At 41.0% G+C, this 27,902-nt stretch overlaps 1 protein-coding gene across 1 annotated transcript; it reads left to right on the plus strand.

Moving 5' to 3' along the window:
- On the plus strand, positions 1 to 27,803 carry LOC106569169 (desmoglein-2-like protein). The gene is made up of 14 exons (XM_014140222.3): positions 1 to 258; positions 3,040 to 3,165; positions 4,258 to 4,413; positions 4,515 to 4,656; positions 5,260 to 5,423; positions 8,123 to 8,257; positions 8,479 to 8,664; positions 8,853 to 9,166; positions 9,307 to 9,449; positions 9,630 to 9,851; positions 10,091 to 10,324; positions 12,626 to 12,753; positions 24,629 to 24,952; positions 25,148 to 27,803. Exons 1-14 carry the CDS (start codon positions 208 to 210, stop codon positions 26,342 to 26,344), a joined length of 3,522 nt encoding a protein of 1,173 aa, XP_013995697.3. The 5' UTR covers positions 1 to 207; the 3' UTR covers positions 26,345 to 27,803.
- The last annotated feature ends 99 nt before the right edge of the window (positions 27,804 to 27,902 follow it).

Below are 27,902 nucleotides of genomic sequence, written 5' to 3' on the forward strand. Positions count from 1 at the left end.
CTGTAATCAGCCTATAAGCGATGCTGTGGTGAAACTATTTGAGAGACGCCGCCTATTGCAGTCTGTATCATCAAAGAATAAAGAGTTTACAATTTAGAAAAGGCCGAAGTTTATATAGGCTACAACAGAAAATACTCAGCAGCAGATTTAAAGAATTAGGCTACACTTCAAGAGGGGAACATTTTACCTTAGTCAACAATCATTGCAATGGCCCGTGTAGCCACAGCCACTGTTTTATTATTGCCGTTCATACTAACGGTGAGTCAAAAATCTTATTTTTCATTTTGTAACATGTGCTGGTAATTAGGTATAGGCTACACGAGCAATAACGGCTCGGTTTATTTTTTATTTTTTAGGTGTGACACTTCTCAGGCAGCCTCAATGTGAGCATCTCAATGACAATGTCGAAAAAACAGTTTTTATCGAATGAATTTACAGTTTTCTTTTTAGGATTGTAACCTTCAATTATCTGAAGAGAAAATGTACTTCATATGTCGCTATTTTATTACTCTCCCGTTCATATTTCGCGTGCAACACCGATTACGGACAACATGAGATTGAGAACAAAAACAGTTTAGCTGCGAAATGGTGCCCAGTGGTCATTTGCCTAGAGAAAGTCTGAACACGTCTGGTCATTGTCAGTGAAAGAACAGCTGGTGAAATACTTAGCTCCGATTTTAGAGAATGTCACTGAATAGGATAACTATCAACAGCTAAAATCGACACTGATATCACTATCACAACTTTCTCCTAGTTTAAATGTTGTGAAATTGATTTGTTCAATATTTTCATTGGGTCTTCTGCATACAGAAGAAAACGAATTTATCATATACAGCTTCCTGTCGTGACAGTGAACGAAAACTATTAATAGCTTAAAGCTTTATACTTTTCGGTTCTAATTATGCCTGTCATATGTCTTTGATCATGAATTGGCATAAACATGCAACTATAATTTGCCTTGGCATGAAACTACACATTAGGCCTTCAGAAAGTATTCATACTTATTCCACATTTTGTTGTGTTACAGCCTGAATTCAAAATGGATTAATCTATTTTTTAAATCTCGCCCATCGACACACAATAACGCATAATGACAAAGTGAAAACATGTTTTTAGAAATTTCTACAATTTTATTGAAATGTCATTTACACAAGTATTTACACCCTGAGTCAATATATGTTAAAATCACAAAAGCCAAGTCTTTCTGGGTAATATTGTACAATATTTGCACATTATTCTTTATAAAATTCTTCAATCTCTGTCAAGTTGTTTGTTGATCATTGGTAGACAGCCATTTTCAAGTCTTGGCATATATTTTCAAGCTGATTTAAGTCAAAACTGTAACTAGGCCACTCAGGAGCATTCAATGTAATCTTGATAAGCAACGCCAGTGTATATTTGGATTTGTGTTTTTGGTTATTGTCCTGCTGAAAGGTGCATTTGTCTCCCAGTGTCTGTTTGAAAGCAGACTGAACTTGGTTTTCCTATAGGACTTTGCCAGTGCTTAGCTCTATTCCATTTATTTTTATCCTAAAAAAGCTCCCTAGTCCTTGCCGATGGCAAGCATACCCATAACATGATGCAGCCACCACCATGCTTGAAAATATGAAGACTGGTACTAAGTGATGTTGTGTTGGATTAGCCCCAAACATAATGCTTTGTATTCAGGACATAAAGTTAATTGTTTTGCCATATTTTTTGTTGTTTTACTTTACTGCCTTATTGCAAACAGGATGAATGTTTTTGAATATGTGTATTCTGTACAGGCTTACTTCTTTTCACTCTGTCATTAGGTTAGTATTGTGGAGTAACTACAGTGTTGTTGATCCATCCTCAGTTTTCTCCTATCACAGCTGTTAAACTCTAAGTATTTTAAAGTCACCATTGGACTCATTGAAATCCCTGAGTGGTTTCCTTCCTGGCTGGCAACTGAGTTAGAAAGGATGCCTGTATCTTTGTAGTGACTGTGTGTATTGATACACCATCCACATGTTAATTAATAGCTTCACCATGCTCAAAGGGATATTCAATGTCTGCTTTTTTGCAAGGAATTGGAAAACCTCCCTGGTCTTGGTGGTTGAATATGTGTTTGAAATTCACTGCTCGATTGAGGGACCTTACACATAATTGTATGTGTGGGGTACAGAGATGAGCTAGTCATTCAAAAATCATGTTAAACACTATCATTGCTATCAGTGAAACCATTCAACATATTTTGTGACTTGTTAAACATATTTCTACTCCTGGTTTTACATTGTCTTGCCATAACAATGTGCGAATACTGAAGGCACTAAATCCATTAATCTGTACAAAGTGGTACAGACACTGAGGAAACAATCATGACCTGATATTTAAACATAGCTATAACTATTGTGCTAGAACTTACACTGAGTGCACAAAACATTAGGAACACCTGCTCTTTCCATGACATAGACTGACCAGGATCCCTTAATGATATCACTTGTTAAATCCACTTCAATCAGTGTAGATGAAGGGGAGGAGACAGGTTAAAGAAGGTTTTTTGAGACATGGCTTGTGTATGTGTGCCATTCAGAGGGTGAATGTGCAAGACAACATATTTAAGTACCTTTGAACGGGATATGGTAGTAGGTGCCAGGCGCTCTGGTTTGAGTGTGTCAAGATCTGCAATGCTGTTTTTCACGCTCAACAGTTTCCCGTGTGCATCAATAATGGTCCACCACACAAAGGACATCCAGACAACTTGACACAACTGTCTATGGGAAGCATTGGAGTCAACATGGGCTAGCATCCTTGTGGAACGCTTTCAACAACTTGTAGAGTCCATGCTGTGACGAATTAAGGCTAAAAAGGGGGTGCAACTCAATATTAACAATATGTTACTAATGTTTTGTACACTCAATGTGTAAGCTATTGTACAACTTGTAGTCTGCAGTTGTGAGTTATTTAGAAGCAATGCAGTGTTATTACGGTGTTATTATCACATTAGCATAAACCCCTTAGGCCTTCGTGGTGAGTCAATATTATAATGCTGTGTTTTTTCTTTTGTATTTTGTGCAGTTTTTATGTGTGGTGGCAGCAGTTGGCGGTGGGCTGAAGCTGAGAAGACAGAAGAGAGAATGGATCGTTCCTCCTAAGAGGTTGAAGGAGAATGTAGATTACACCAGCCAAGAGTACATCGCAAAGGTATGATCTGATCCTATACGTCTTACTCTAACTCATGGAGTGATTCAGATGTTTCTGACAACCATGAGACATGAAATAGTCTGAGCATGGCATAGCTCTTTAGGCTACACATCGGATAAGTCAGTTGTCTGTCTAGAATGAATCATGCATATTAAGATCCATGAAGATACATGGCTTTAGCGTTTAGTCAAAATTAGCACTTTGAAAGTTTGTCGATGTCCGTAGTTTGAACCAAAGAAGTGCTGAATGTTGTCTTGCTTTCTACTGATCAGGTTGGTTGCATACACTATATCTGTGTCAGCCAGATGTTGTACTCTAAAGTGAAGGAATACCTGTGTAATCGTTATGTTTGTGATTTATGTGTTAGGAACAAGCTGCTCAGAGATACAGCCCAATGTGCGGTCATACCTACAGTCACAGAGCAAGGGTTTAGTCTAAAAACAAAACAGATCAAAATAAAATAAAATGTTATTTGTCACATGCGCCGAATTCAACAGGTGTAGTGAAATGCTTAATTACAAGCCCTTAACCAACAATGTAGTTTTAAGAAAAATACCTGCTAAGTAAAATAAAAAAATTCGAAATAAATAGATAAGTAAAAAATAAGAAATAAAAGTAACAAATAATTAAAGAGCAGCAGTAAAATTACAATAGCGAGGCTTTATACAGGGGTTACCGGTACAGAGTCAATGTGCGGGGGCACTGGTTAGTCGAAGTAATTGAGGTAATATGTACATGTAGGTAGAGTTATTAAAGTCACTATTCATAGATAATAACAGAGAGTAGCAACAGCGTAAAATAACTCTTTCAACAACACATTCTGCCTGTATCTCTTTTCTACAACTCAAACATGCCATTCATCTATCAATAGTTTCATACCTACAGTACACCTTGATATGAATGCATGTGATCAGCTACATCTCCAAATGTACATTTGATATTTAGGCTATACTCCAAAAATAGGTTCCATAACAAAAAAGGCTTTTGTGGTATTATCCTAGCTATTCACCGATGCTTATTATTAGATCAATACTATTACAATAATAATAGTATTTTACTATCAAGATTGATTGGTATGTGTGTTTGTGACAGATTCGCTCTGATGAGCAGTACACGTCAAAGGTGACTTACTCACTGACAGGGATCGGTGCAGACCAAAACCCCAGGAGCCTATTCACTGTCAACCCAAATACAGGCATGGTCAGAATCAATGGCATTCTGGACAGAGAGAAGATACCTTCCTACCACGTAAGCTACCCACTAAAACCTAATCCAAGGCATGGAATGCTTGTGCTCAACATGTAAGAAATTAATGAATGTCTGATGTTCTAACATGGTCTCTCTGTTAGTTACTTGGAGTAGCGACATACAACAATGGAAGCAAAGCAGAGAAGGACATTGACCTGCGTATTTCCGTTGAGGACCAGAATGACTGCCAACCAGTGTTCGTTTTTGGACAATCTGGATCCGTTAATGAGTCCAGTGCTGCAGGCATGTTCCAATTATTTTAAATGTTTCTATGAAACTTGATGAGAATTAGCAGCCAGAGTAGTGGTAATGGTTCAAACTGTAGCTGTTGTAGTAGTAGTGTTATTACCAGTGTAATCAGTGAAATAGTCACAGTAGTGATACAGTAATAGTAGTAGTAGTCATCGGCGTCGTAGTAGTACAGATGTAGGATCTTAATTTGATCACTTTTGTTGCTGAGAATTTTACCTTCACAGCAGCAAATTCAAACGTTTAGTTCATTTGAGTTTTAAAAAGGCTTCTAAAGTTTGTAATTTCCACTTTGAAATGTCAGACTCTATTTGACCTAATGACCTAATGAAAAATGTATATACCCCTACAAAAATGTGCATTCATTATAAAATTTGCATTCATTAAAATGTGCATTCATAATAATTCACATTTCCTTTTGCTGCAGGATTATTTTCCTGCTGTAGCAAACTGGCTCATATTAAGATCCTACATCTGTAGTAGTAGTGGTAGTGATAGTGATAGTGGGGTAGTGGTAATAGTAGTAGTGGTAATAGTAATAGTACAGTAGTAGTACTGGTGTACTGCATAAGTAACTATTCCCTTGGTGAATTCCAGAAACCGTTGTCATGAAAGTTTTAGCCACAGATGCGGATGAAGTGAACACGCTACACTCTCAGATTTACTATAGCATAGTGCAGAAGAGTTCTTCAGATAGCATGTTCGCCATCAACTACCAGACTGGAGAGATCATGGTTCGCCAGACTACGCTGGACAGAGAGGTGAGAGAGATACCTTGGTATACTATTATACAGTGTACTGTGCATCTATGTTTTTATTTATTTTTATTTCACCTTTATTTAACCAGGTAGGCTAGTTGAGAACAAGTTCTCATTTACAACTGCGACCTGGCCAAGATAAAGCAAAGCAGTGCGACACAAGCAGCAACAGAGAGTTGGAATAAACAAGCGTACATTCAATAACACAATAGAAAAAAAGAAAGTCTATATACAGTGTGTGCAAATGGCGTGAGGAGGTAGGCAATAAATAGGCCATGTTAGCGAAGTAATTACAATGTAGCAGATTAACACTGGAGTGATAAATGAGCAGATGATGATGTGTAAGTAGAGATACTGGTGTGCAAAAGAGCAGAAAGTAAATAAAAACAGTATGGGGATGAGGTAGGTAGATTGGGTGGCTTATTTACAGATGGACTATGTACACCTGCAGCGATCGGTTAGCTGCTCAGATAGCTGATGTTTAAAGTTAGTGAGGGAGAAATAAGTCTCCAGCTTCAGCGATTTTTGCAATTCGTTCCAGTCACTGGCAGCAGAGAACTGGAAGGAAAGGCGGCCAAACGAGGGGTTGGCTTTGGGGATGACCAGTGAGATATACCTGCTGGAGCGTGTGCTGCGGGTGGGTGTTGTTATCGTTACCAGTGAGCTGAGATAAGGCAGAGCTTTACCTAGCATAGACTTATAGATGACCTGGAGCCAGTGGGTCTGGCGACGAATATGTAGCGAGGGTCAGCCGACTAGAGCATACAGGTCGCAGTGGTGGGTGGTATAAGGGGCTTTGGTAACAAAACAGATGGTACTGTGATAGACTGCATCCAGTTTTCTGAGTTAAGTATTGGAAGCTATTTTGTAGATGACATCGCCGAAGCCGAGGATCGGTAGGATAGTCAGTTTTACTAGGGTAAGTTTGGCGGTGTGAGTGAAGGAGGCTTTGTTGCGAAATAGAAAGCCGATTCTAGATTTGATTTTGGATTGGAGATGTTTAATATGAGTCTGGAAGGAGAGTTTACAGTCTAGCCAGACACCTAGGTATTTGTAGTGTCCACATATTCTAGGTCAGAACCGTCCAGGGTAGTGATGCTAGTCGGGCGGGCGGGTGCAGGCAGTGAACGGTTGAAAAGCATGCATTTGGTTTCACTAGCGTTTAAGAGCAGTTGGAGATCACGGAAGGAGAGTTGTATGGCATTGAAGCTCGTTTGGAGGTTAGTTAACACAGTGTCCATAGAAGGGCCAGCAGTATACAGAATGGTGTTGTCTGCATAGAGGTGGATCAGGGAATCACCCGCAGCAAGAGCGACATCATTGATATATACAGAGAAAAGAGTCGGTCCAAGAATTGAACCCTGTGGCACCCCCATAGAGACTGCCAGAGGTCCGGACAACAGGCCTTCCAATTTAACACACTGAACTCTGTCTGCAAAGTAGTTGGTGAACCAGGCGAGGCAGTCATTTGAGAAACCAAGGCTGTTGAGTCTGCCGATAAGAATATGGTGATTGACAGAGTCGAAAGCCTTGGCCAGGTCGATGAAGACGGCTGCACAGTACGGTCTTTTATCGATGGCGGTTATGATATTTTTTAGTACCTTGAGCGTGGCTGAGGTGCACCCGTGACCAGCTCGGAAACCGGATTGCACAGTGGAGAAGGTACGGTAGGATTCGAAATGATCAGTGACCTGTTTATTAACTAGGCTTTTGAAGACTTTAGAGAGGCAGGGCAGGATGGATATAGGTCTATAGCAATTTGGGTCTAGAGTGTCACCCCCTTTGAAGAGGGGGATGATCGCGGCAGCTTTCCAATCTTTAGGGATCTCGGACGACACGAAAGACAGGTTGAGCAGACTGGTAATTAGGGGTTGCAACAATGGCGGCGGATAGTTTTAGAAAGATAGGTTCCAGATTGTCTAGCCCAGCTAATTTGTACAGGTCCAGGTTTTGCAGCTCTTTCAGAACATCAGCTATCTGGATTTGGGTGAAGAAGAAGCTGGGGAGGCTCGGGCAAGTAGCTGTGGGTGGGGGGGGGGGGGGGGGGGGGAGCTGTTGGCTGAGGTTGGGATAGCCAGGAGGAAAGCATGGCCAGCTGTAGAGAAATGCTTGTTGAAATTTTCGATTATCATGGATTTATCGGTGGTGACCATGTTATCTAGCCTCAGTGCAGTGGGCAGCTGGGAGGAGGTGCTCTTGTTCTCCATGGACTTGACAGTGTCCAAAAACGTTTTGGAGTTAGAGCCTAAGGATGCAAATTTCTGTTTGAAAAAGCTAGCCTTTGCTTTCCTGACTGACTGCGGGTATTGGTTCCTGACTTCCCTGAACATTTGCATATCGCGGGGACTATTCGATGCTATTGCAGTCCGCCACAGGATGTTTTTGTGCTGGTCAAGGGCAGTCAGGTCTGGAGTGAACCAAGGGCTATATCTGTTCTTAGTTCTACATTTTTTGAAAGGGGCATGCTTATTTACGATGGTGAGGAAGTTACTTTTAAAGAACAACCAGGCATCCTCGACTGACGGGATGAGGTCAATATTCTTCCAGGATACCCGGGCCAGGTCGATTAGAAAGGCCTGCTCGCAAAAGTGACCACAGCACTGTATGCATTGTATGCATTGACACTTTCACAGCCAATAATGTTGATATCTACAACAATAAGTAACTAACTATAAGCTCTATTATATTTCTTGGTTGTCTAGACCCAAGACACCTACATCCTGACTGTAAAAGGCTCAGACATGAACGGAGCAATGGGTGGAAACTCAGGAACAGGACAGGTGGTCATTAAAATCCTGGACATCAACGACAACATCCCCACCCTGGAGAAAGAATCTGTAAGAACTCAACCTCTCACCACTTTTCTGATCTCTATTCAGTATAATAGTGTTTTTATATTTATTATATTGTAGCAACCATAACCTAGCAGCCTCGTCGAGAAGTTCAGATCTCTTGGCGCAATGGCTAACGTGTTGGCTTGACAGTTGCTGGACACCCGAAATTCACTGCAATATGTTGCTGCGATGTATGAACTTTTGATGTGTGAATGTGTTTTCAGTACGAGGGGAGTGTGTTGGAGAACACGGTCAATGTGGAGGTGCTGAGGATCAAAGCCACTGATCTGGACCTGATGTACACTGACAACTGGCTGGCTGTGTTCACCATCATCACAGGCAACGAAGCCGGCTACTTCACTATCACTACCGACTCCAAGACCAACGAAGGCATTATTATGATAACCAAGGTATGGGCTATGATTGAAGATTGACTCAGGCTTGAATTTAATAAAAAGCATATAGAACATTTTCTTTTAAATGTAATTCCAGCCTCAGTGTCTTGTAACTACTAGTCTTCTCAATTCTCATAATATTCCAACATTGTTGGTATCACTTGACTCATTCTACTGTTTATCCCTGCTGTTTGAATCTAAAGGCACTGGACTACGAGGAGCTGAAAGTGCTCAACCTTGCCATAAGTGTTTCCAACAAAGCAGTGTACTACTTTGGCTCCTCCTCTACGAGTGGAGGGATAGGAGGACGAGGGGTTGCAGGCGGGGGTATGACGGGCGGTGGTAAGACCTACCCCATCAAGATCAACGTGATCAACCAGAAAGAGGGCCCCAAATTCCAGCCAATGGTTAAAGTGGTGACCATCTCTGAGGACTCCACCACAGTCACCATTAACAAGGTCATCACCACCTACGCAGCCATTGACAGTGACACACTACTGACTGCTACCAATGTTAGGTGAGGTCCCAGATGTTTTCATATTGTTTTATCAGAGTAAATATTATGTGATGTGATTTTATGTTATGTTAATCTCCATCTTACTAAAGGATCATTTAGTTGATCCTAATTGTGTGCTCTTGTCATTATCATTTACTCAGGTATGCCAAAAAATCCGATGTAGACAACTGGCTGATCATCGATGAAAAGACAGCAGAGATCAAGCTGAACAAAGTGCCTGATCGGGAGTCCAAATACCTGGTCAATGGAACATACTACGCCAAGATAATAGCCATCACAACCGGCAAGTACCCATACTAATAATCAATTTGTCCTCATGCCATTCTGTAAGATATCAAGAAGTCAAGAAATCTGTCCAGAACATTGGTCACTGAAGATGCACTCTAGGACCTTTGCTCCACTTGGAGCTAAAAGAGAATAAGTCAAGTCTGTATGTAATTCTGTATTTTCTTTTGGTGTCCAGATCTGCCATCCAAAACGGCCACAGGGACAATAGCTATCCAGGTGGAGGACTTTAACGACCACTGTCCCATACTGACAGCAACGGCTACGACCATGTGCCTGGGGGACACTGCTGTGTATGTCAAGGCTGTGGATGGGGACACCTTCCCCAACGGAGCTCCCTTCAAGTTCAGAGTGATTCAGGGGGACAGCAAACAGAAGTGGACAGTGGCGCACCTCAATGGTAACATAACTAATCTGGGACTTTGGGGTTTAGGAAGCAGATAGACAGTATGGAAAGCTTCATCAAGGGGCTGTTTTGGCTTTATTTTGTTGAGCCTGATAGAAGGTGTTTTAGAAAGAGTAGTCGTAAACTAAACTTCAATTACGTATTGTGGTGTGTTTGAATGGAATTGGTGGATAGATTTGATTTCTAGATTTGTATAATTCATGTTTGTTTTGTCTCTCTCATATTTATTTTAGGTACCACTGCCATTTTACGAGACCATGCCCACATGTGGCCAGGTCACTACAAGGTTGCTGTGGAGATCAGTGACCAGCAGGGGAAGGCCTGTGCAGACATCCAGATTCTGAACGTGGTTGTGTGCACCTGTGATCAGGTCAATAAGGTCTGCTTTGCCAGGGAGACGGACAAGGACGTCACATTAGGAGCATCTGCCATCCTGCTGCTCCTTCTGGGCCTCCTGCTGTTGCTGCGTGAGTAAGCCCTCTGTTAACTACATACTCTGTTGGCTTCCTCAAACTGCCTATTTGATAAAGATCTAGGAAGGAGAGACTGATTCATAATGCTGCTGACTAACCTATTTCAACATGTTTTGAGTGATTAGTAAGTTGGGTAAGACAAGTCACTAGGCAGGTTTCCATTGACCCAGGTTTATTCGACAAAAGCAATGTCGCAAAAAAATATATGTTGACATGTGTAATGGAAATGGCAGATATACATGTAGGAGACATTTTCTAAAGATTGACAACATTTTTATCCGTTCTACAGGGTGGATTTTTATTTTGTCCAACTTTCTTTATTGCGACAAATGATGAAGGAAACAGTGTTTTTGGAGTAAATTATGATTGTTGAATCATTTTGAAGGTATGCGATGCACTTGATTGTCACGCCCTGACCATAGAAAGCCCTCGGGGTTCTCTATGGTTGTTTTAGGTCAGGGCATGACTAGGGGGTGTTCTAGTCTTTAATTTCTATGTTGGTGTGACTATGGTTCCCAATTGCAGGCAGCTGATGATCGTTGCCTCTAATTGGGGATCATACTTAGTGTGGTCCTTTTCCCACCTGCGTTGTAGGATATTGTTTGTGTTTAGTGCTATGTGCGCTACGAACTGCACGTTCGTTTATTTATTTGTTGTTTGAAGTTTCACCTCAATAAATATGTGGAACTCTACTCACGCTGCGCTTTGGTCCGCTCATTCTTACGACGAACGTGACAGAATATCCCACCCCTACAGGACCAAGCAGCGTGCCCTGGAGGAAAAGGAGAGCTGGAGCATAGGAGGACAGCGACGACGCCGTGGTCCGCGGCCACAGAAACCCCAAGATTTGTTTGGGGGGGGGGCACAAGGGGCGGTCGGTCGAGCCGAGGAGAGAGCCAGAGACCGTCGGGGAGTTGATGGAGCAGTGTGAGGAGGGATATCGGAGAGAGATGTTGGTTAGGTGTATTCTGCAGCGCATTCGCCCTGAAGAGCGCCTTCCCAGCCCGGTACGTCCTGTGCCGGCTCCCCGCATTCGCCCTGAAGAGTGTGTCATCAGTCCGGTTCAACCTGTGCAGGCTCCACGCACCAGGCCTCCAGTGCGCCTTCCCAGCCAGGTACATCCTGTGTCGGCTCCCCGCATTCGCCCTGAGGAGCGTGTCATCAGTCTGGTGAAACCTGTGCCGGTTCCACGTACCAGGCCTCCAGTGCACCTCCCCAGCCCGGTACGTTCTGTGCCGGCTCCCCGCACTCGCCCTGAAGAGCGTGTCATCAGTCCGGTGAAACCTGTGCCGGCTCCACGCACCAGGCCTCCAGTGCGCCTCCCCAGCTCGGTACGTCCTGTGCCGGCTCCCCGCACTCGCCCTGAAGAGCGTGTCATCAGTCCGGTGAAACCTGTGCTGGCTCCACGCACCAGGCCTCCAGTGCGCCTTCCCAGCCCGGTACATCCTGTGCCAGCTCCCTGCACTCACCCTGAAGAGTGTGTCACCAGCCCTGAGTCCTCTGCGCCGGTGCCCAGTCCAGGCACGGTGTCCAGTCCCGCTCCATGGCCGGAGCCTTCCTCTGCGCCGGTACCCAGTCCAGTTGTTTGAATTTAGCACATTTTTGTAAATGAATGCATTCTGTTCATTCTGGCTTTCGCGGTCTACCTGAGACATGAAACAAATAGAGGGCATAAGCTACTGTCACCAATTTATTAGGCCTAATGTGCAATTTGCCTAAATGGAAAATGGAAACACCACTTTTTTTTATTCAACACTGTACACTATTACAAAAAAGGGTTCAAAATAGGTTCTTCAGCTGTCCCCATACGATAACCCTTTTGGTTCCAGGTAGAACCCTTTTTGGTTCCAGGTAGAACTCGTTTGGGTTCCTTGTAGGGTTCCTTGTAGAAGGGTTCTACATGGAACTCAAAAGGGTTTTACCTGGAACGAAAAAGGGTTCTACCTGGAACCAAAAAGGGTTTGTCAAAGGGTTATTCTATGACAGCTGAAGAACCCTTTGAGGTTCTAGATAGCATCTTTTTTTCTAAGAGTATAGATTTTTTAGGTGTGACGTCATTACGTTTAGCTGTTTTTATTGACTCAAGATAGTTAAATGGAAACCCACAATAGCATGCAATGGTCACATCAATTTTATATTCTAACTTTTGAAATGTTGACAACAAATCACTAGACAAGGTAATGTAAACATAGCTATTGATGGGTTATGTCTACAACCCTTTGTCCCAAGGCATTCAGACCTCTCACCTTTTGTGTTTTGTGAACATTAGTTGAAATTTGGAATGTGTGTTTACAGTGGTGCCCCTCCTGCTGCTGTTCTGTCTGTGTGGAGGAGTGGCGTCCATAGGTGACTTTAAGGCCATGCCGTTTGACACTAAAGAACACATGATTCCATATCACACCGAGGGACAAGGAGAAGACAAGGTATTTTATACATGATGGCACTGCCAATGGATGACATCAAACTGTTCTAGAGTTTGTAAATAAGAATGATCTTTGGACATATAGTATCAGTCAAAAGTTTGGACACACCTACTCATTCAAGGGTCATTCCTTATTTTTACTAATTTCTACATTGTAGAATAATAGTGAAGACAACAAAACTATTACATAACACATATGGAATCATGTAGTAACCAAAAAAGTGTTAAACAAATCAAAATAGATTTGAGATTCTTCAAAGTAGCACCCCTTTGCCTTGATGACAGCTTTGCACACTTTTGGCATTCTCTCAACCAGCTTCATGAGGTAATCACCTGGAATGCATTTCAGTTAACAGGTGTGCCTTGTTAAAAGCTAATTTGTGGAATTTCTTTCCTTCTTAATGCATTTCAGCCAATCAGTTGGCTGGGTTGGTATACGTCATCCGATACGTCATCAGAGAGCGCAACAGAACATTGTACTGTCTACACTCGGTTTGTTGTTTATATTAAAACATTTTCATTAAATACATTTTAACCTGTTAGGGCTAGGGGGCAGTATTGACACGGCTGGATAAAAAACGTACCCGATTTAATCTGGTTACTACTCCTGCCCAGTAACTAGAATATGCATATAATTATTGGCTTTGGATAGAAAACACCCTAAAGTTTCTAAAACTGTTTGAATGGTGTCTGTGAGTATAACAGAACTCATATGGCAAAAACCTGAGAAGATTTCATGCAGGAAGTGGCCTGTCTGACAAGGTGTCGTTCTTCTTACCTCTGTTTATTGAAGACTGAGGATCTCTGCTATAACGTGACACTTCTTACGGCTCCCATAGGCTCTCAGAAGGCGGCAAAAAGCTGAATCGTGGCTTTGCAGGCTCTGGCTGAAAAAAAGTAGCACGTTTGGGTAGTGGCTGGTTACAGTACTGTGAGACTCAGGCGCGTGCCCGCATCGACCGAATGCTTTGTTTTCTTTCCTCTGTTTACCTAAACGCAGATTCCCGGTCGGAATATTATCGCTTTTTTACGAGAAAAATGGCATAAAAATGGATTTTAAACAGCGGTTGACATGCTTCGAAGTACGGTAATGGAATATTTAGATTTTTTTTGTCACGAATTGCGCCATGCTCGTGACCCTTATTTACACTTCGGATAGTGTCTTGGAATGCACGAACAAAACGCCGCTATTTGGATATAACGATGGATTATTTTGGACCAAACCAACATTTGTTATTGAAGTAGCAGTCCTGGGAGTGCATTCTGACGAAGAACATCAAAGGTAATCAAACTTGTGTAATAGTAAATCTGACTTTGGTCAGGGCTAAACTTGGTGGGTGTCTAAATAGCTAGCCGTGATGGCTGGGCTATCTACTCAGAATATTGCAAAATGTGCTTTCACCGAAAAGCTATTTTAAAATCGGACACCTCGATTGCACAAAGGAGTTCTGTATCTATAATTCTTAAAATAATTGTTATGTTTTTTGTGAACGTTTATCGTGAGTAATTTAGTAAATTCACCGGAGGTTTGCGGGGGGTATGCTAGTTCTGAACGTCACATGCTAATGTAAAAAGCAGTTTTTTGATATAAATATGAACTTGATTGAACAAAACATGCATGTATTGTATAACATAATGTCCTAGGGTTGTCATCTGATGAAGATCATCAAAGGTTAGTGCTGCATTTAGCTGCCTTCTGGGTTTATGTGACATTATATGCTAGCTTGAAAAATGGGTGTCTGATTATTTCTGGCTGGGTACTCTGCTGACATAATCTAATGTTTTGCTTTCGTTGTAAAGCCTTTTTGAAATCGGACAGTGTGGTTAGATTAATGAGAGTCTTGTCTTTAAAATGCTGTAAAATAGTCATATGTTTGAGAAATTGAAGTAATAGCATTTCTAAGGTATTTGAATAACGCGCCACAGGATTCAACTGGCTGTTGAGTAGGTGGGACGAATTCGTCCCGCCTAGCCCAGAGAGGTTAATCAGAACTAAAGTTTTGTTGCTAAGGATTCCACGACGCGGTTAGCCTTTACAGCTGGGACTGCAAGTTTGTGTTCCATTTTTGCGTGGATTCCGCGAGTGCTAGCTGGCTGTACTACAGACACCTGTTGTCATCATGGGAAAGACTCATTGTTATCTTTTCGTAAATCAACTGGTTGCAGTAAAGTGCCAACCTGGATACCAAGGAGATCCTGAGGGAAATCGCCGAGTACCAAAAGCTTACACTATGGAGGAACAACATACTCCATCATGGAAAGAGCCGACTACCTCACAAAAAAACAGATTCATCTACAGACACAGATGATTTACTTACCGTTGAAGTAGAGGCAAGTGCTCTGGCTGGAATCCATGCAACACTGGAAAAGTTGTGTGAGGAGGTAGCAGGGCTGAGGGGGAGTTTAGCCAGAGTGAAATTCTCACGCTCCAAGGAGAAAAGAAGGCACTCACAGCCAAGGTAAAAATCCACAATTCCAACATCGATTGTCTACTCAGGGAAAACAGGGTGATGAAGGAGTCGCTACTAGACATACAAAGTTGTAGCATGCGTGAAAATATTTGATTTATGGGATTCCTGAGGACGCATCCAATAATCCAGAGGGCACGATCAGAGAATTCATGCAATCCGCCTTGGAACTTCCTATAGAGACTGTAAACAAGGTGGCTGTCCACCAAGTACACAGACTTGGAGCTCGGAGCGACAAGACCAAGTGTCCCCCACCGATCATCGCAAAATTTCAACACTACCAACAAAAGGAGCTGATCAAAAGCAGAGGAAGGGAGTTTAAAGGGATCAAATTTGGTCTCAGTGACCAAGGGAGATAAACGAACGTCGTAAGAGACTGTATCCGGTACAAAGGCAACAAAGGGAGAAGGGTATGCGTGCCTTTCTCATTGTGGACAAACTCTTTATAGATGGACAGCTATTCCGAGACAGCTCCATAACACCATGGCTGTACTAAATTCTACAGGGACTTCAGGTTACGAAAAAAAGAAAGTATGGGAACTGTAAAAATGAAGTGGATATGAAGTGGATATGAACACACACGTACTCAATTACATGCTTGCTTACACATACAGACTTATACATTCACACACACCTGCTCTCGCTCCCTTCTCTCACTCTCTTTCTCTCTTTTCTCTTCTCTATTGTCGAGAACTGTTTTAAAATGTAATATGTTTATTGTTTGTCTATCTTTTTGATGTATTTGTCTACAAGTTTATATATGTTTACAACAAGCAAGGGGGAGATATCAGAATAGGGGCACTAGGGAATAATAACATATTGTACGGAATACATTTGTACTGTAGTGAAGCTGTCTCTAGAGTAATGCAAGGTGTCTTTCATGATCATGTGAAACGTCAATTGCTATGGAAATGCTGGGATGTGTTTTTCATTGATGTTAAAGATAATTATGATTCAACTATGACGGGGATACGATATGGATTACAATTATCATCATGGATATTAAGGCTATAGGCACTACATGTTACACACATAGACACTCAACCATGCAAATTAGCAGAGTTATTATTTATTCGGACATCACATATTATAGTCTTCCTCTTATACAGGTGAATGCACCAATTTGTAAGTCGCTCTGGATAAGAGTGTCTGCTAAATGACGTAAATGTAAATGTAATACAGACATCGTACACACTCTCACTAAATCACATCCAATATACACATCAACCTACTCAGATTTACTACACACATAATATCTTGTCTCAATTTTCTAACATCTGTGGTATTGGCTCACAGGCAAACAGGCAAGGGAATAAAACAAATATTGCTAGAACCTATTTCTTGAACTCTAAATATCAGACCTTTGAAAGCTCTAATTTTGACCGTCATAATATCTCTGATGGCAGTAACTTTACAAGCACTAATTATGGTCAATTTAGACTGAGAATAGTATCTAGTTAAGGAAAGGTGTGAAATATGTATAGCCAGTTATAATTGTAACGGTTTAGCAGATTATAAAAAAATAAGTCTTTACATGGCTAAAAGAAAAGGAATATAACATACTGTATACAGGAAACTCACTCTACATCCTTAGATGAATGTGCGTGGAAAAAGGAATGGGGTGGTGAAAAATGTTTCTGTCATGGACAAAGGAACTCAAAAGGTGTGATGATATTAATGAACAACAATTTCGATCTGAATGTGCAAATAGTCAGGAATGATTCGCAAGGAAGGTGGATCTTCTTGAATATGAAAGTGGACGAAAAAGAGATTTGGCTCATTAATCTATATGTTCCAAATCAGGATGATCCATACCTCTTTGAAAACATTTATACCAATTTATTGAACTTACAGGCAACAAATGATCAAATCATTATGGTAGGAGACTACAACACAGTGTTAAGTACCTCAATGGAGCGTAAAGGTAATCACTCTAAGAACTATCATCACCGTGCCCTTAAGGAAATCACAAATATTATGGACACATTAGAAATAGTGGATATTTGGAGACTAAAAACCCGACCTAGTGAGATATATAGTTGAAGGCTGAAGTTTACATTCACTTAGGTTGGAGTCATTAAAACTCATTTTTCAACCACTCCACAAATTTCTTGTTAACAAACTATAGTTTTGGCAAGTCGGTTAGGACATATACTGTGTGCATGACACAAGTAATTTTTCCAACAATTGTTTACAGACAGATTTTTTCACTTGTAATTCACTGCTTCACAATTCCAGTGGGTCAGAAGTTTACATACACTAAGTTGACTGTGCTTTTCAACAGCTTGGAAAATTCCAGAAAATCATGTCATGGCTTTGGAAGCTTCTGATGGGTTAATTGACATCATTTGAGTCATTCGGTGGTGTACCTGTGGATGTATTTCAAGGCCTACCTTCAAATTCAGTGCCTCTTTGCTTGACATCATGGGAAAATCAAAGAAAATCGGCCAAGACCTCAGAAAACAAATTGTAGACCTCCACAAGTCTGGTTCATCCTTGGGAGCAATTTCCAAAAGCCTGAAGGTACCACGTTCATCTGTACAAACAATAGTAAGCTAGTATAAACACCATGGGACCACACAGCCGTCATACCGCTCAGGAAGGAAACGCGTTCTGTCTCCTAGAGATGAATGTACTTTGGAGTGAAAAGTGCAAATCAATCCCAGAACAACAGCAAAGGACCTTGTGAAGATGCTGGAGGAAACAGGTGCAAAAGTATCTCTATCCACAGTAAAACGAGTCCTATATCGACATAACCTGAAAGGCCACTCAGCAAGGAAGAAGCCAAAAACCGCTATAAAAAAGCCAGACTACGGTTTACAACTGCACATGGGGACAAAGATCGTACTTTTTGGAGAAATGTTCTCTGGTCTGATGAAACAAAAATAGAACTGTTTGGCCATAATGACCATCGTTATGTTTGGAGGAAAAAGGGTGAGGTTTGCAAACTGAAGAACACCATCCCAACCGTGAAGCACTGGGTGGCAGCATCATGATGTGGGGGTGCTTTGCTGCAGGAGGGTCTGGTGCACTTCACAAAATAGATGGCATCATGAGGCTGAAAGATTATGTGGATATTTGGAAGCAACAACTCAAGACATTAGTCAGGAAGTTAAAGCTTGGTTGCAAATGGGTCTTCCAAATGGACAATGACCCCAAGCATACTTCCAAAGCTGTGGCAAAATGGCTTAGGACCACAAAGTCAAGGTATTGGAGTGGCCATCACAAGCCCTGACGTCAATCCTATAGGAAATGTGTGGGCAGAACTGAAAAAGTGTGTGCGAGCAAGGCCTACAAACCTGACTCAGTTACACCAGCTCTGTCAGGAGGAATGGGCCAAAATTCACCCAACCTATTGTGGGAAGCTTGTGGAAGGCTATCCGAGACGTTTGACCCAAGTTAAACAATTTAAAGGCAATGCTAGCAAATACTAATTGAGTGTATGTAAACGTCTGACCAAATGGGAATGTGATGAAAGAAATAAAATCTGAAATAAATCATTCTCTCTACTATTATTCTGACATTTCACATTCTTAAAATGAAGTGGTGATCCTAACTGACCAAAGACAGGGAATTTTTACTAGGATTAAATGTCAGGAATTGTGAAAAACTGAGTTTAAATGTATTTGGCTAAGGTGTAGGTAAACTTCCGACTTCAACTGTACATGCTGCAACTCATCTGGCCGTGATTGGGAGTCCCATAGGCCGGCACACAATTGGCCCAGCATTGTCTGGGTTTGGCCGGGGTAGGCCGTCATTGTAAATAAGAATTTGTTCTTAACTGACTTGTCTAGTTAAATAAAGGTTAAATTAAAAAAAATAAACATGGAGGAGACTTAATCAAGCTGGTCGTCTTGACTACTTTCTTTCTCTCTTGCATCAAAGGTTAAAAAGTTTTAATAGGAGACAGAATGCGATCGGATCATCATCTAATTGGCATCCACATAACTCTTATAGATTTTCCACGTGGACGGGGATATTGGAAATTTAATCAAAGTTTACTGGAGGACAACTTATTTTAACTAAGACAAAATATTTTATAACTGAATTTTTCCAGTGTATTATAGGTTCAGCATATCCCCTTATCGTTTGGGATACCTTTAAATGTACCTTCAGAGGTCATTCAATTCAATATTTATCAATAATAAAAAATCAGTTTCTGACTAAAGAGACAAGACAACAAGGGAAATCCATGAACTAATAGTACAGATAGATAGCAATAAAAACAATACTACGGAGATACAAAATGGAAAAACAAAAAGAACTTGAAGTTATTCAAGAACGTTATTGAAGAACAATCTAATGTAATCTATTACAAAAATAAAGCAAACTGGATGGAATATGGAAAAAAATGCACAGAATTCTTCCTGAATCTCCAATACAGGAAAGCTAACAAAAAGAATTTGCAGAAACTTGTTACTGATTATGGAGTCATCTATGATTCTCCGAATGATATTTTAAAAGAGGAAGCTAATTATTTTAGGCATATGTTCTCTTTTCTATCTCGTCCTCTCCCACTGAATGAAGATTACGCTAAGGAATTCTTTCCAAATAATATAAAACATTGAAAATTAACAAATGTACAGAAAGATCAGTGCGACGGCCAAATTACAGAAGAAACACTTTTTGAGGCTATTAGATCCTTTCAGTCTGGAAAAACCCCAGGGCTTGATGGCATACCGGTGGAGGTATTATCAAGCGTTTTTTGATATACTAAAGGCTCTATTGTTAGATTGTTTTAACTACTCCTATAGAAATGGTAGTCTGTCAGGTACTCAGCAGGAAGGTCTGAATTCTCTATTAATAAAAAAAAGACCCAGATGGCAAATATAAAAGACCCAGTCTATCTAAAAAACTGGAGGCCCCTTACACTTTAATGTTGTGATGCAAAAATTCTAGCGAAATGCATAGCACTCGAAATTAAAAGGGTTTTACCAGGTATTTATCATCCTGATCATACAGGTTTTTTACATAGACGATACATTGGAGATAATATACAACAACTACTAGAAATAATAGAACATCATGAAACATCTAAGAAGCCAGGCCTGGTATTTATAGTGGATTTTGAAAAGGCATTTGATAAAGTAAGACTGGATTTTATTTATAAATGCCTGGATTTTTTTAATTTCGGTGATTCTCTTATAAAATGGGTTAAAATAATGTATAGCAACCCCAGGTGTAAAATAGTAAATAACGACTACTTCTCAGAGAGTTTTGAATTGTCAAGAGGAGTTAAACAAGGGTGTCCACTGTCACCATATCTATTCGTTATGGCCATCAAAATGCTAGCTATTAAAACCAGATCCAATAACAACATTAGAGGATTAGAAATCCAAGGCTTAAAAACAAAGGTGTCCATGTATGCTGATGACTCAAGTTTTATATTAAGTCTGCAAGCTAGATCCCTGCATTGTCTCATTGAAGATCTAGATAACCTTTCTGTACTAAAACCTAATTATGAGTGTACAATGTTACGTATTGGATCTTAAAAAATACAACTTTTACATTACCCTGCAGTTTACCTATAAAATGGGCTGATGGTGAAGTAGACATACTTGGTATCCATATCACAAAAGATGTAAATAAGCTCTTCACAATGAATTTGAATAGAAAACTTGTAAAATAGACAAGATCCTGCAACCATGGAGAGGTAAATACCTGTCTATTTATGGAAAAATTGCCCTAATTAACTCCTTAGTCATTTCTCAGTTTACTCACTTACTTATGGCGCTGCCTACTCCCGATGATTCGTTTTTCAAATCATATGAGCAAAAACTATTTTGCTTCATCTGGGATGCTAAACCAGACAAAATAAAATGTGCCTATCTATATAATGAATATGAATTGGGTGGGTTGAGATTATTAAATATAAAAGCACTAAACTTCTCTCTAAAAGCTTCACTTATTCAAAAGTTTTACTTGAACCCTAAATGGTTCTCAAGTAGATTACTAAGAAAAGCTCACCCATTGTTAAAAAAATGCCTTTTTGCCTTTGTGCAGATTGCCATGTCTCATTTTCGATTAATTGAAAATTATACTTTTTTCAAAGTATCTCTCTTTTTCAAACAAGCATTGCAGAGCTGGCTACAATTTCAATTTCATCCCCCTGAAAAGATAGAACAAATATTACAACAAATATTATGGCAGAACTCAAATGTGCTGGTTGATAAAATACCTGTATTTATGGGAAAGATGTTTGAAACGGGTATTTTGTTCTTAAATGATATTGTACATTGGAATGGTAGAGTTATGACATTCATGAAGTTCAGAATTGTACGGGAAGGTCTGCTCAATCCAAGAGTACAACCAATTGATTACATCATTACCCCAAAAATGGAAGAGGCAGGTGGCAGTGGGAGGAGGTAGGGAACTGGTCTGTCTGCCCAATATAAAGGATCAAAACTGGCAGAGGAATAAAAATAGCATAAATAGGAAAGTATACCAGTTTCATTTTAGGACCAGGATGTTGACAACTGTGCCATACAGATTGCAAAATATTTGGGAAGAGATTTTTGATGTACCGATTCCATGGTACAGGGTGTCTGAGATTCAAGACTTTGTGCTTTTCAGCTAAAATTATTATATAGAATTCTTGCCACCAACAAAATGTTGAATATTTGGGGCATAAAATCATTGAAGCTCTGCACATTTTGTCGTGAGGATACAGAATCAATAGACCATTTATTTTTGTATTGATCTCATGTAGCCTCTTTCTGGTCTTAGGTTCAGGAATGGCTGAAAATGCATAGCATTGATCTAAAATTTACCCTAGAAATAGTACTGTTAGGAGATCTGGAGAGACCAGCAGAGATAGATGGGATGGGCTGCGGGAAGCTGAGGGTTGGGATGTGGAATTGGAGACAAGTGGGAGTGGAGTTTCTGTGCGGGAGATAGAATGATGGTCAAAGATAAAAGTAAAGAAAAAAAAGTGTAAATAAAGCATAATTAAAAGTATGTTTGAATGACACTGAGGGGCAGTGTTTTTACAACTAATGCCGGTTTGCCTGAGGCTGATGCCGTGCAGGTGTTTGTACACATGCATATACACACACTCTCATTCAAATAAACGCATACAAGAACACACACATACATGTAATAATGCCAGACTTGCACACAAACATATACAGTTGGCATTGCTGATTTCTTCTGTCTTTTAATTTTTTCTCTTTAGTTCATTCTCTTGGTTGTTGGTGCATTGGGGGGTTCTTGGGGGTGGGGAATGGAATTAATTGTATTTTTTATTTTATTTTTCTTCTTGGGAGGGGACCGTGGGAGGGGTCTCGAATGGTTGAGGGACAGCTATTGGGGAACTGTGGGGTGATCTTGGAGGGTTCGGGTTCACGTTTTTTGGCCTGGTGGGCGATCTGTCAACGTGCCCTTGAGCAGGGCATTGACCCTGGATGCTTCTGTGTGTCGCTCTGAATGGGAGTCTGTTGGATGACTGGTATGGTGTAGTTGTTGAGCGGCTCCACTGCAAGTATATTGTATGTTTCGGATATTCAATAAAAAAAGTGTGAAATAAATCAATACTATTTTATATTTGAGTTTCTTCAATTTAGCAACCCTTTGCCTTGATGACAGCTTTGCACACTCTTGGCATTCTCTCAACCAGCTTCATGAGGTAGTCACATGGAATGCATTTCAATTAACAGGTGTGCCTTGTTAAAAGTTAACTTGTGGAATTTCGTTCCTTCTTAATGCGTTTGAGCCAGTCAGTTGGGTTGTGACAAGGTAGGATTGGTATACAGAAGATAGCCCTATTTGGTAAAAGACCAAGTCCATATTATGGCAAGAACAGCTCAAATAAGCAATGAGAAACGACAGTCCATCATTACTTTAAGACAATCCAGAAAATGTTAAGAACTTTGAAAGTTTCTTCAAGTGCAGTCGCAAAAACCATCAAGCGCTATGATGGAACTGGCCACAGGAAAGGAAGACCCAGAGTTACCTCTGCTGTAGAGGATAAGTTGATTAGAGTTAACTGCACCTCAGATTGCAGCCCAAATAAATGCTTCGAAGAGTTCAAGTAACGGACACATCTCAACCAACTGTTCAGAGGAGACTGTGTGAATCAGGCCTTCATGTTCGAATTGCTGCAAAGAAACCACTACTAAATTACACCAATAAGAAGAAGATCCTTCTTTGGGTCAAGAAACACGAGCAATGGACATTAGACCGGTATAAATATTTTGGGTTCCAACCGCCGTGTCTTTGTGAGGCTCAGCTCTGTTGGCTGATGTCCGCATGTGTGGTCCCCCCTCGTGAAGCATGGAGAAGGAGGTGTGATGGTGTGGGTGTGTGGTGCTGGTGACACTGTCTGTGATTTATTTAGAATTCAAGGCACACTTAACCAGCATGGCTACCACAACATTCTGCCAATCCCATCTGGTTTGCGCTTAGTGAGACTATCATTTGTTTTTCAACAGGCCAATGACCCAACACACTTCCAGGCTAAGTAAGGGCTATTTGACCAAGAAGGATAGTGATGGAGTGCTGCATCAGATGACCTGGCCTCCACAATCACCTGACCTGAAACCCAATTGAGATGGTTTGAGATGAGTTGGACCGCAGAGTGAAGGAAAAGCAGCCAACAAGTGCTCAGCATATGTGGGAACGCCTTCAAGACTGTTGAAAAAGCATTCCAGGTGAAGTTGGTTGAGAGAATGCCAAGAGTGTGCAAAGCTGTCATCAAGGCAAAGGGTGGCTCCTTTGAAGAATCTCAAATATAAAATATGTTTTTATTTTTAAGCACCAGCTGTCAGAGCAGCTCACAGATCACTGCAACTGTACATAGCCCATCTATAATTTAGCCCAAACAACTACCGCTTCCCCTACTGTATTTATTTATTTTATTTATTTTGCTCCTTTGCACCCCATCATTTATTTCTACTTTGCACTTTCTTCTACTACAAATCTACCATTCCAGTGTTTTACTTGCTATATTGTATTTACTTTGCCACCATGGCCTTTTTTGCCTTTACCTCCCTTATCTCACCTCATTTGCTCACATTGTATATAGACTTATTTTTCTACTGTATTATTGACTGTATGTTTGTTTTACTCCATGTGTAACTCTGTGTTGTTGTATGTTGTCGAACTGCTTTGCTTTATCTTGGCTCGGTCGCAATTGTAAATGAGAACTTGTTCTCAACTTGCCTACCTGGTTAAATAAAGGTGAAATAAAAATAAATAAAACATTTGTTTAACACTTTTTTGGTTAGTACCTGATTCCATATGCGTTATTTCATAGTTTTGATGTTTTCACTATTATTCTACAATGTAGAAAATAGTCAAATTAATGAAAACCCTTGAATGAGTACGTGTGTCCAAACTTATGACTGGTACTGTACATTTATTTTGTTCCATTTCCAAGTTGAAATTTGACCCACTCCTTCCCCCTCACAGGAAGTTCCACTCCTGCAAATTCCTGTGGTGATAGATGGCTCCATCAAAGTCGTTGACTTGGCAAACATGGGATTAATAAGAGATGCAGGGGCTGCAGGAGGATCAGCAGGAGGAGTGTTCGGGGACGACTTCACCCCGTCCGCAATAAACACATGGGAGCACAAACATTCCCATGGCTCCCACCAGCTCAGTGGCAGAGTGAAGGTGAACTACGGCGTGGGTGGAGGAACCATGACTGGACATGAACACTTCTCCAGATATGGAGCTGGAGCTTATGATGGGGTCGCTCTCTCCGAGGGAGTCCTAGAGGAGTACTACTCTGCAGTGAGTATCTTAGATCATGATCTTTTGAAGACCACTAAAAGTGTGTATGCATTAGTATTGAGATTATACTGAGTCGGTGAAAGTGAACTTCTTGGATTACTCCTTTGACATAGGAGTTGAGGGCAGTGTTATTGTAGCCATTTTGATTAAATGTGTTAATATACTGTATCTGTTCCTATCATATGACCTTTACAGAAGGCCAATCATGCTGCGCAGAACGACCAACAGAGAGATGACCTACTGATCTACGACTACGAAGGTCAGGGGTCACCAGTAGGCTCTGTTGGCTGCTGCAGCCTCCTGGGGGCCGATGACGACCTGGACTTCCTCAACGACCTGGGGCCCAAGTTCAAGACCCTGGCCAAGATCTGCCAGGGGTCGATAGCTATGGAGGCGGAGACTGTCAACATGTCTGTGTCATCCCCTAGACCTAGGCCTACCACATCCACCCACACAGAGGTCAATAGAGACACAGCTCTCAATGTCAACACCCTGAACACCTCATCCACCACCTCCACCTCCTCCACACCCCTACAGGAGAACCTTGTTACTCGGGCCCAAGGATCAGCCACCATCCGCAAGGTTCAGGAGAACAAGGTGATGCCCAACAAGACCCTCTTCATCCAGCAGCCCCCTATGTACTACACCGCTTCCCCCACCATGTACATGGTGGAGCCCCAGCCCCAGTTGGTGCTGGTGGAGCAGAGAGGGGGAGGTGGTTATGTCCGTGCCCAGCAGGCGGTAAGCCAGGTGGGGGTAGGGATGGGTCAGGGGGTGGTGCAGGTAGAAGGGCTCCATGGTGCTCAGGGCATGATTTTACTGGAGAGGCAGGTAGGAGCAGGTGGTAGTGAGGAAGGACAAGGTCATCTTGTTATGGGCGCAAGCCAGGTCTTACAGGGAGCGGGCCACACTATTATCGGGGGAGGTCACATTATTACAGAGACGAGCCAAACCATTACACGGGGAGGCCAGGTTCTACAGGGGGCAGACCAGACCATGATCGGAAAAGGCCATCTATCGCCAGGAGGAAACTTCTCACAGGGAAGCCTGTCCGGGTCCAGGAAAGTGGTGGTTGTTGAGAGCGGGTCTGGGTCAGACTCGGCAGCAGGGTGCAGCACAGGCTTAGGGGCTGCCCAGGTCACCATGCTGCAGAGAGGCCAGGGGTTAGAGGTCAAATGTCATAGTGTAGAAGTGAGAGGTCAGAGTGGTGCTTCCTCGTTGAGCTCCAGCTCCCTGTGTGGCACGGCGGGGTCAAACGAGGCCTCTGCTACTGCTGTCAAAGTCACCACCACGCCTACAGCTGCACCCTGTAGCAGCAGCCACACCGCTGTGGTGCAAGAGAAGAAAATATCTGTCACTGAGAAATACGTTGAGACCAGTACTATAGCGTAGAAAAACAACTTCACATCAGCTTGATAACATACTGTACACTGTGGGTTTAAAGGGGATTTCTTTTTAGTCAATAAAGCAACAATCCAGGGAGAGAGAAAGAGATAGAGGTACTGGTGCTCTCTTCTGGTCTGAAATACAGGAATTCTACCCATTGTTTGATAACAACTCTTTTATAACACTTAGTTTTTATTATCACGATTACCAGATGGTATATAATACTAAATATGATTCATTGATACATTGTGAATTAATGATTGAGTTGAAGATACTTGATTACAGAAGAAGAAATTGAATAAAAATAATGAAAATCATGGAATCGAATCAGTATTTGAAAGGAGTGAAATATTTTTCTAAACATTCAAATGTTGTGGTGGGTGATGTATTAATTGTTCAGGTGAGAAAATGTGTCTATCTTTGATAAAGCTTTTTTTTACTGGGATTGTCAATTCTTTATCTAATTCATAGTTCAGTAGGTCAAGGTTTCCAAACGGGACATACAAAATTATTGTACCAGAGAAGTGTGGGACCTGTCAAAAAGCCCTTATTTTTCTCTAATAGTTTACATTTTAAGCCAAAGAGTGTCTCGTTTTTCTGTTGGGTCTCATATGCATTAATTTATCCCATTATATTCAAGTTATTGATGTTAAATGTACATTAAATGATGCCTATATTTTTGTTCATCTCAACATTCAAGCTAAAAATAGAGATTATGTAAGATTTGTACCATGGGCTTGGCTTATTATGCACTGATATGCATTAAAGCAGGGGTGTCAAATGTGTTTTTTGACCCTGGGGCCGCATTCAGTATTCAACGAGGTTTGGGGGGCTGCATTGAAAATGTGTTATATTTCTCGCTGTGAAAATGTGCAGTTTCTTTTCTCTATCCATAGTTTGGGGAATTTTCAATGCTCCCTGACTGCCTTTCATTTCAGTGATTATTAGCGAAGCGAGCTGGACACAGTCAAGTTTCTGTATGAATGTAGGTCCATTATCAATTCTACACAGTTTCGATTTGGTTTTAGTCATTTTAAAGTATATTGATAACATACTGTGTTATCAATAGTTAGTATCCCCCCACAAATGATTTGAGTAAAAAAAAAACAATAATAATAATAAAGAGTATATATATATATATATATACATACAAATCATTAAAATCCAGACGGAAAATATTTATACAAGAAGCAATCTAATATCACACAGTAATAATAATAAAGATTATTATTATTATTGTTGTTTTTTTACTCAAAGAGTGAGTTTGATGTTGCTGTTAATGCTACTGGTGTTTTTGACAATTCTGACCTGGCTGCAAGCTTTCATGTCTAATATATTTTACTGTATGTGTCATGAGATATGGTGTCTGCCTGCAGTATGTCTGTCCTTCATTGTGTACTAAGAAGTTTGATTAAATGTTTTCTGATTTTGAGAGAATAATAAACTTGAACATATACCAGACACATTCAGTTAGTCATGTGTTATGGTTTCATGTCGTTTCTTTCTTAGAATCTCACTCCTGTAGTGTTTCAGTGGTTCTTCAGGGGATTTAGAGTGGAAAATC

Source organism: Salmo salar, chromosome 14 (assembly GCF_965601325.2).
Source record: "Salmo salar chromosome 14, fSalSal1, whole genome shotgun sequence".
NCBI classification, from domain to species: Eukaryota; Metazoa; Chordata; class Actinopteri; order Salmoniformes; family Salmonidae; genus Salmo; species Salmo salar.

What these genes read in the sequence shown, in the direction of transcription:
- LOC106569169 (XM_014140222.3), top strand. Translation starts at nt 208, where the DNA reads ATGGCCCGTGTAGCCACAGCCACTGTTTTATTATTGCCGTTCATACTA. An exon ending in TATTGCCGTTCATACTAACG is followed by an intron (nt 259 to 3,039) that starts GTGAGTCAAAAA and finishes TATTTTGTGCAG; the next exon opens with TTTTTATGTGTGGTGGCAGC. An exon ending in GCATTATTATGATAACCAAG is followed by an intron (nt 8,665 to 8,852) that starts GTATGGGCTATG and finishes TTGAATCTAAAG; the next exon opens with GCACTGGACTACGAGGAGCT.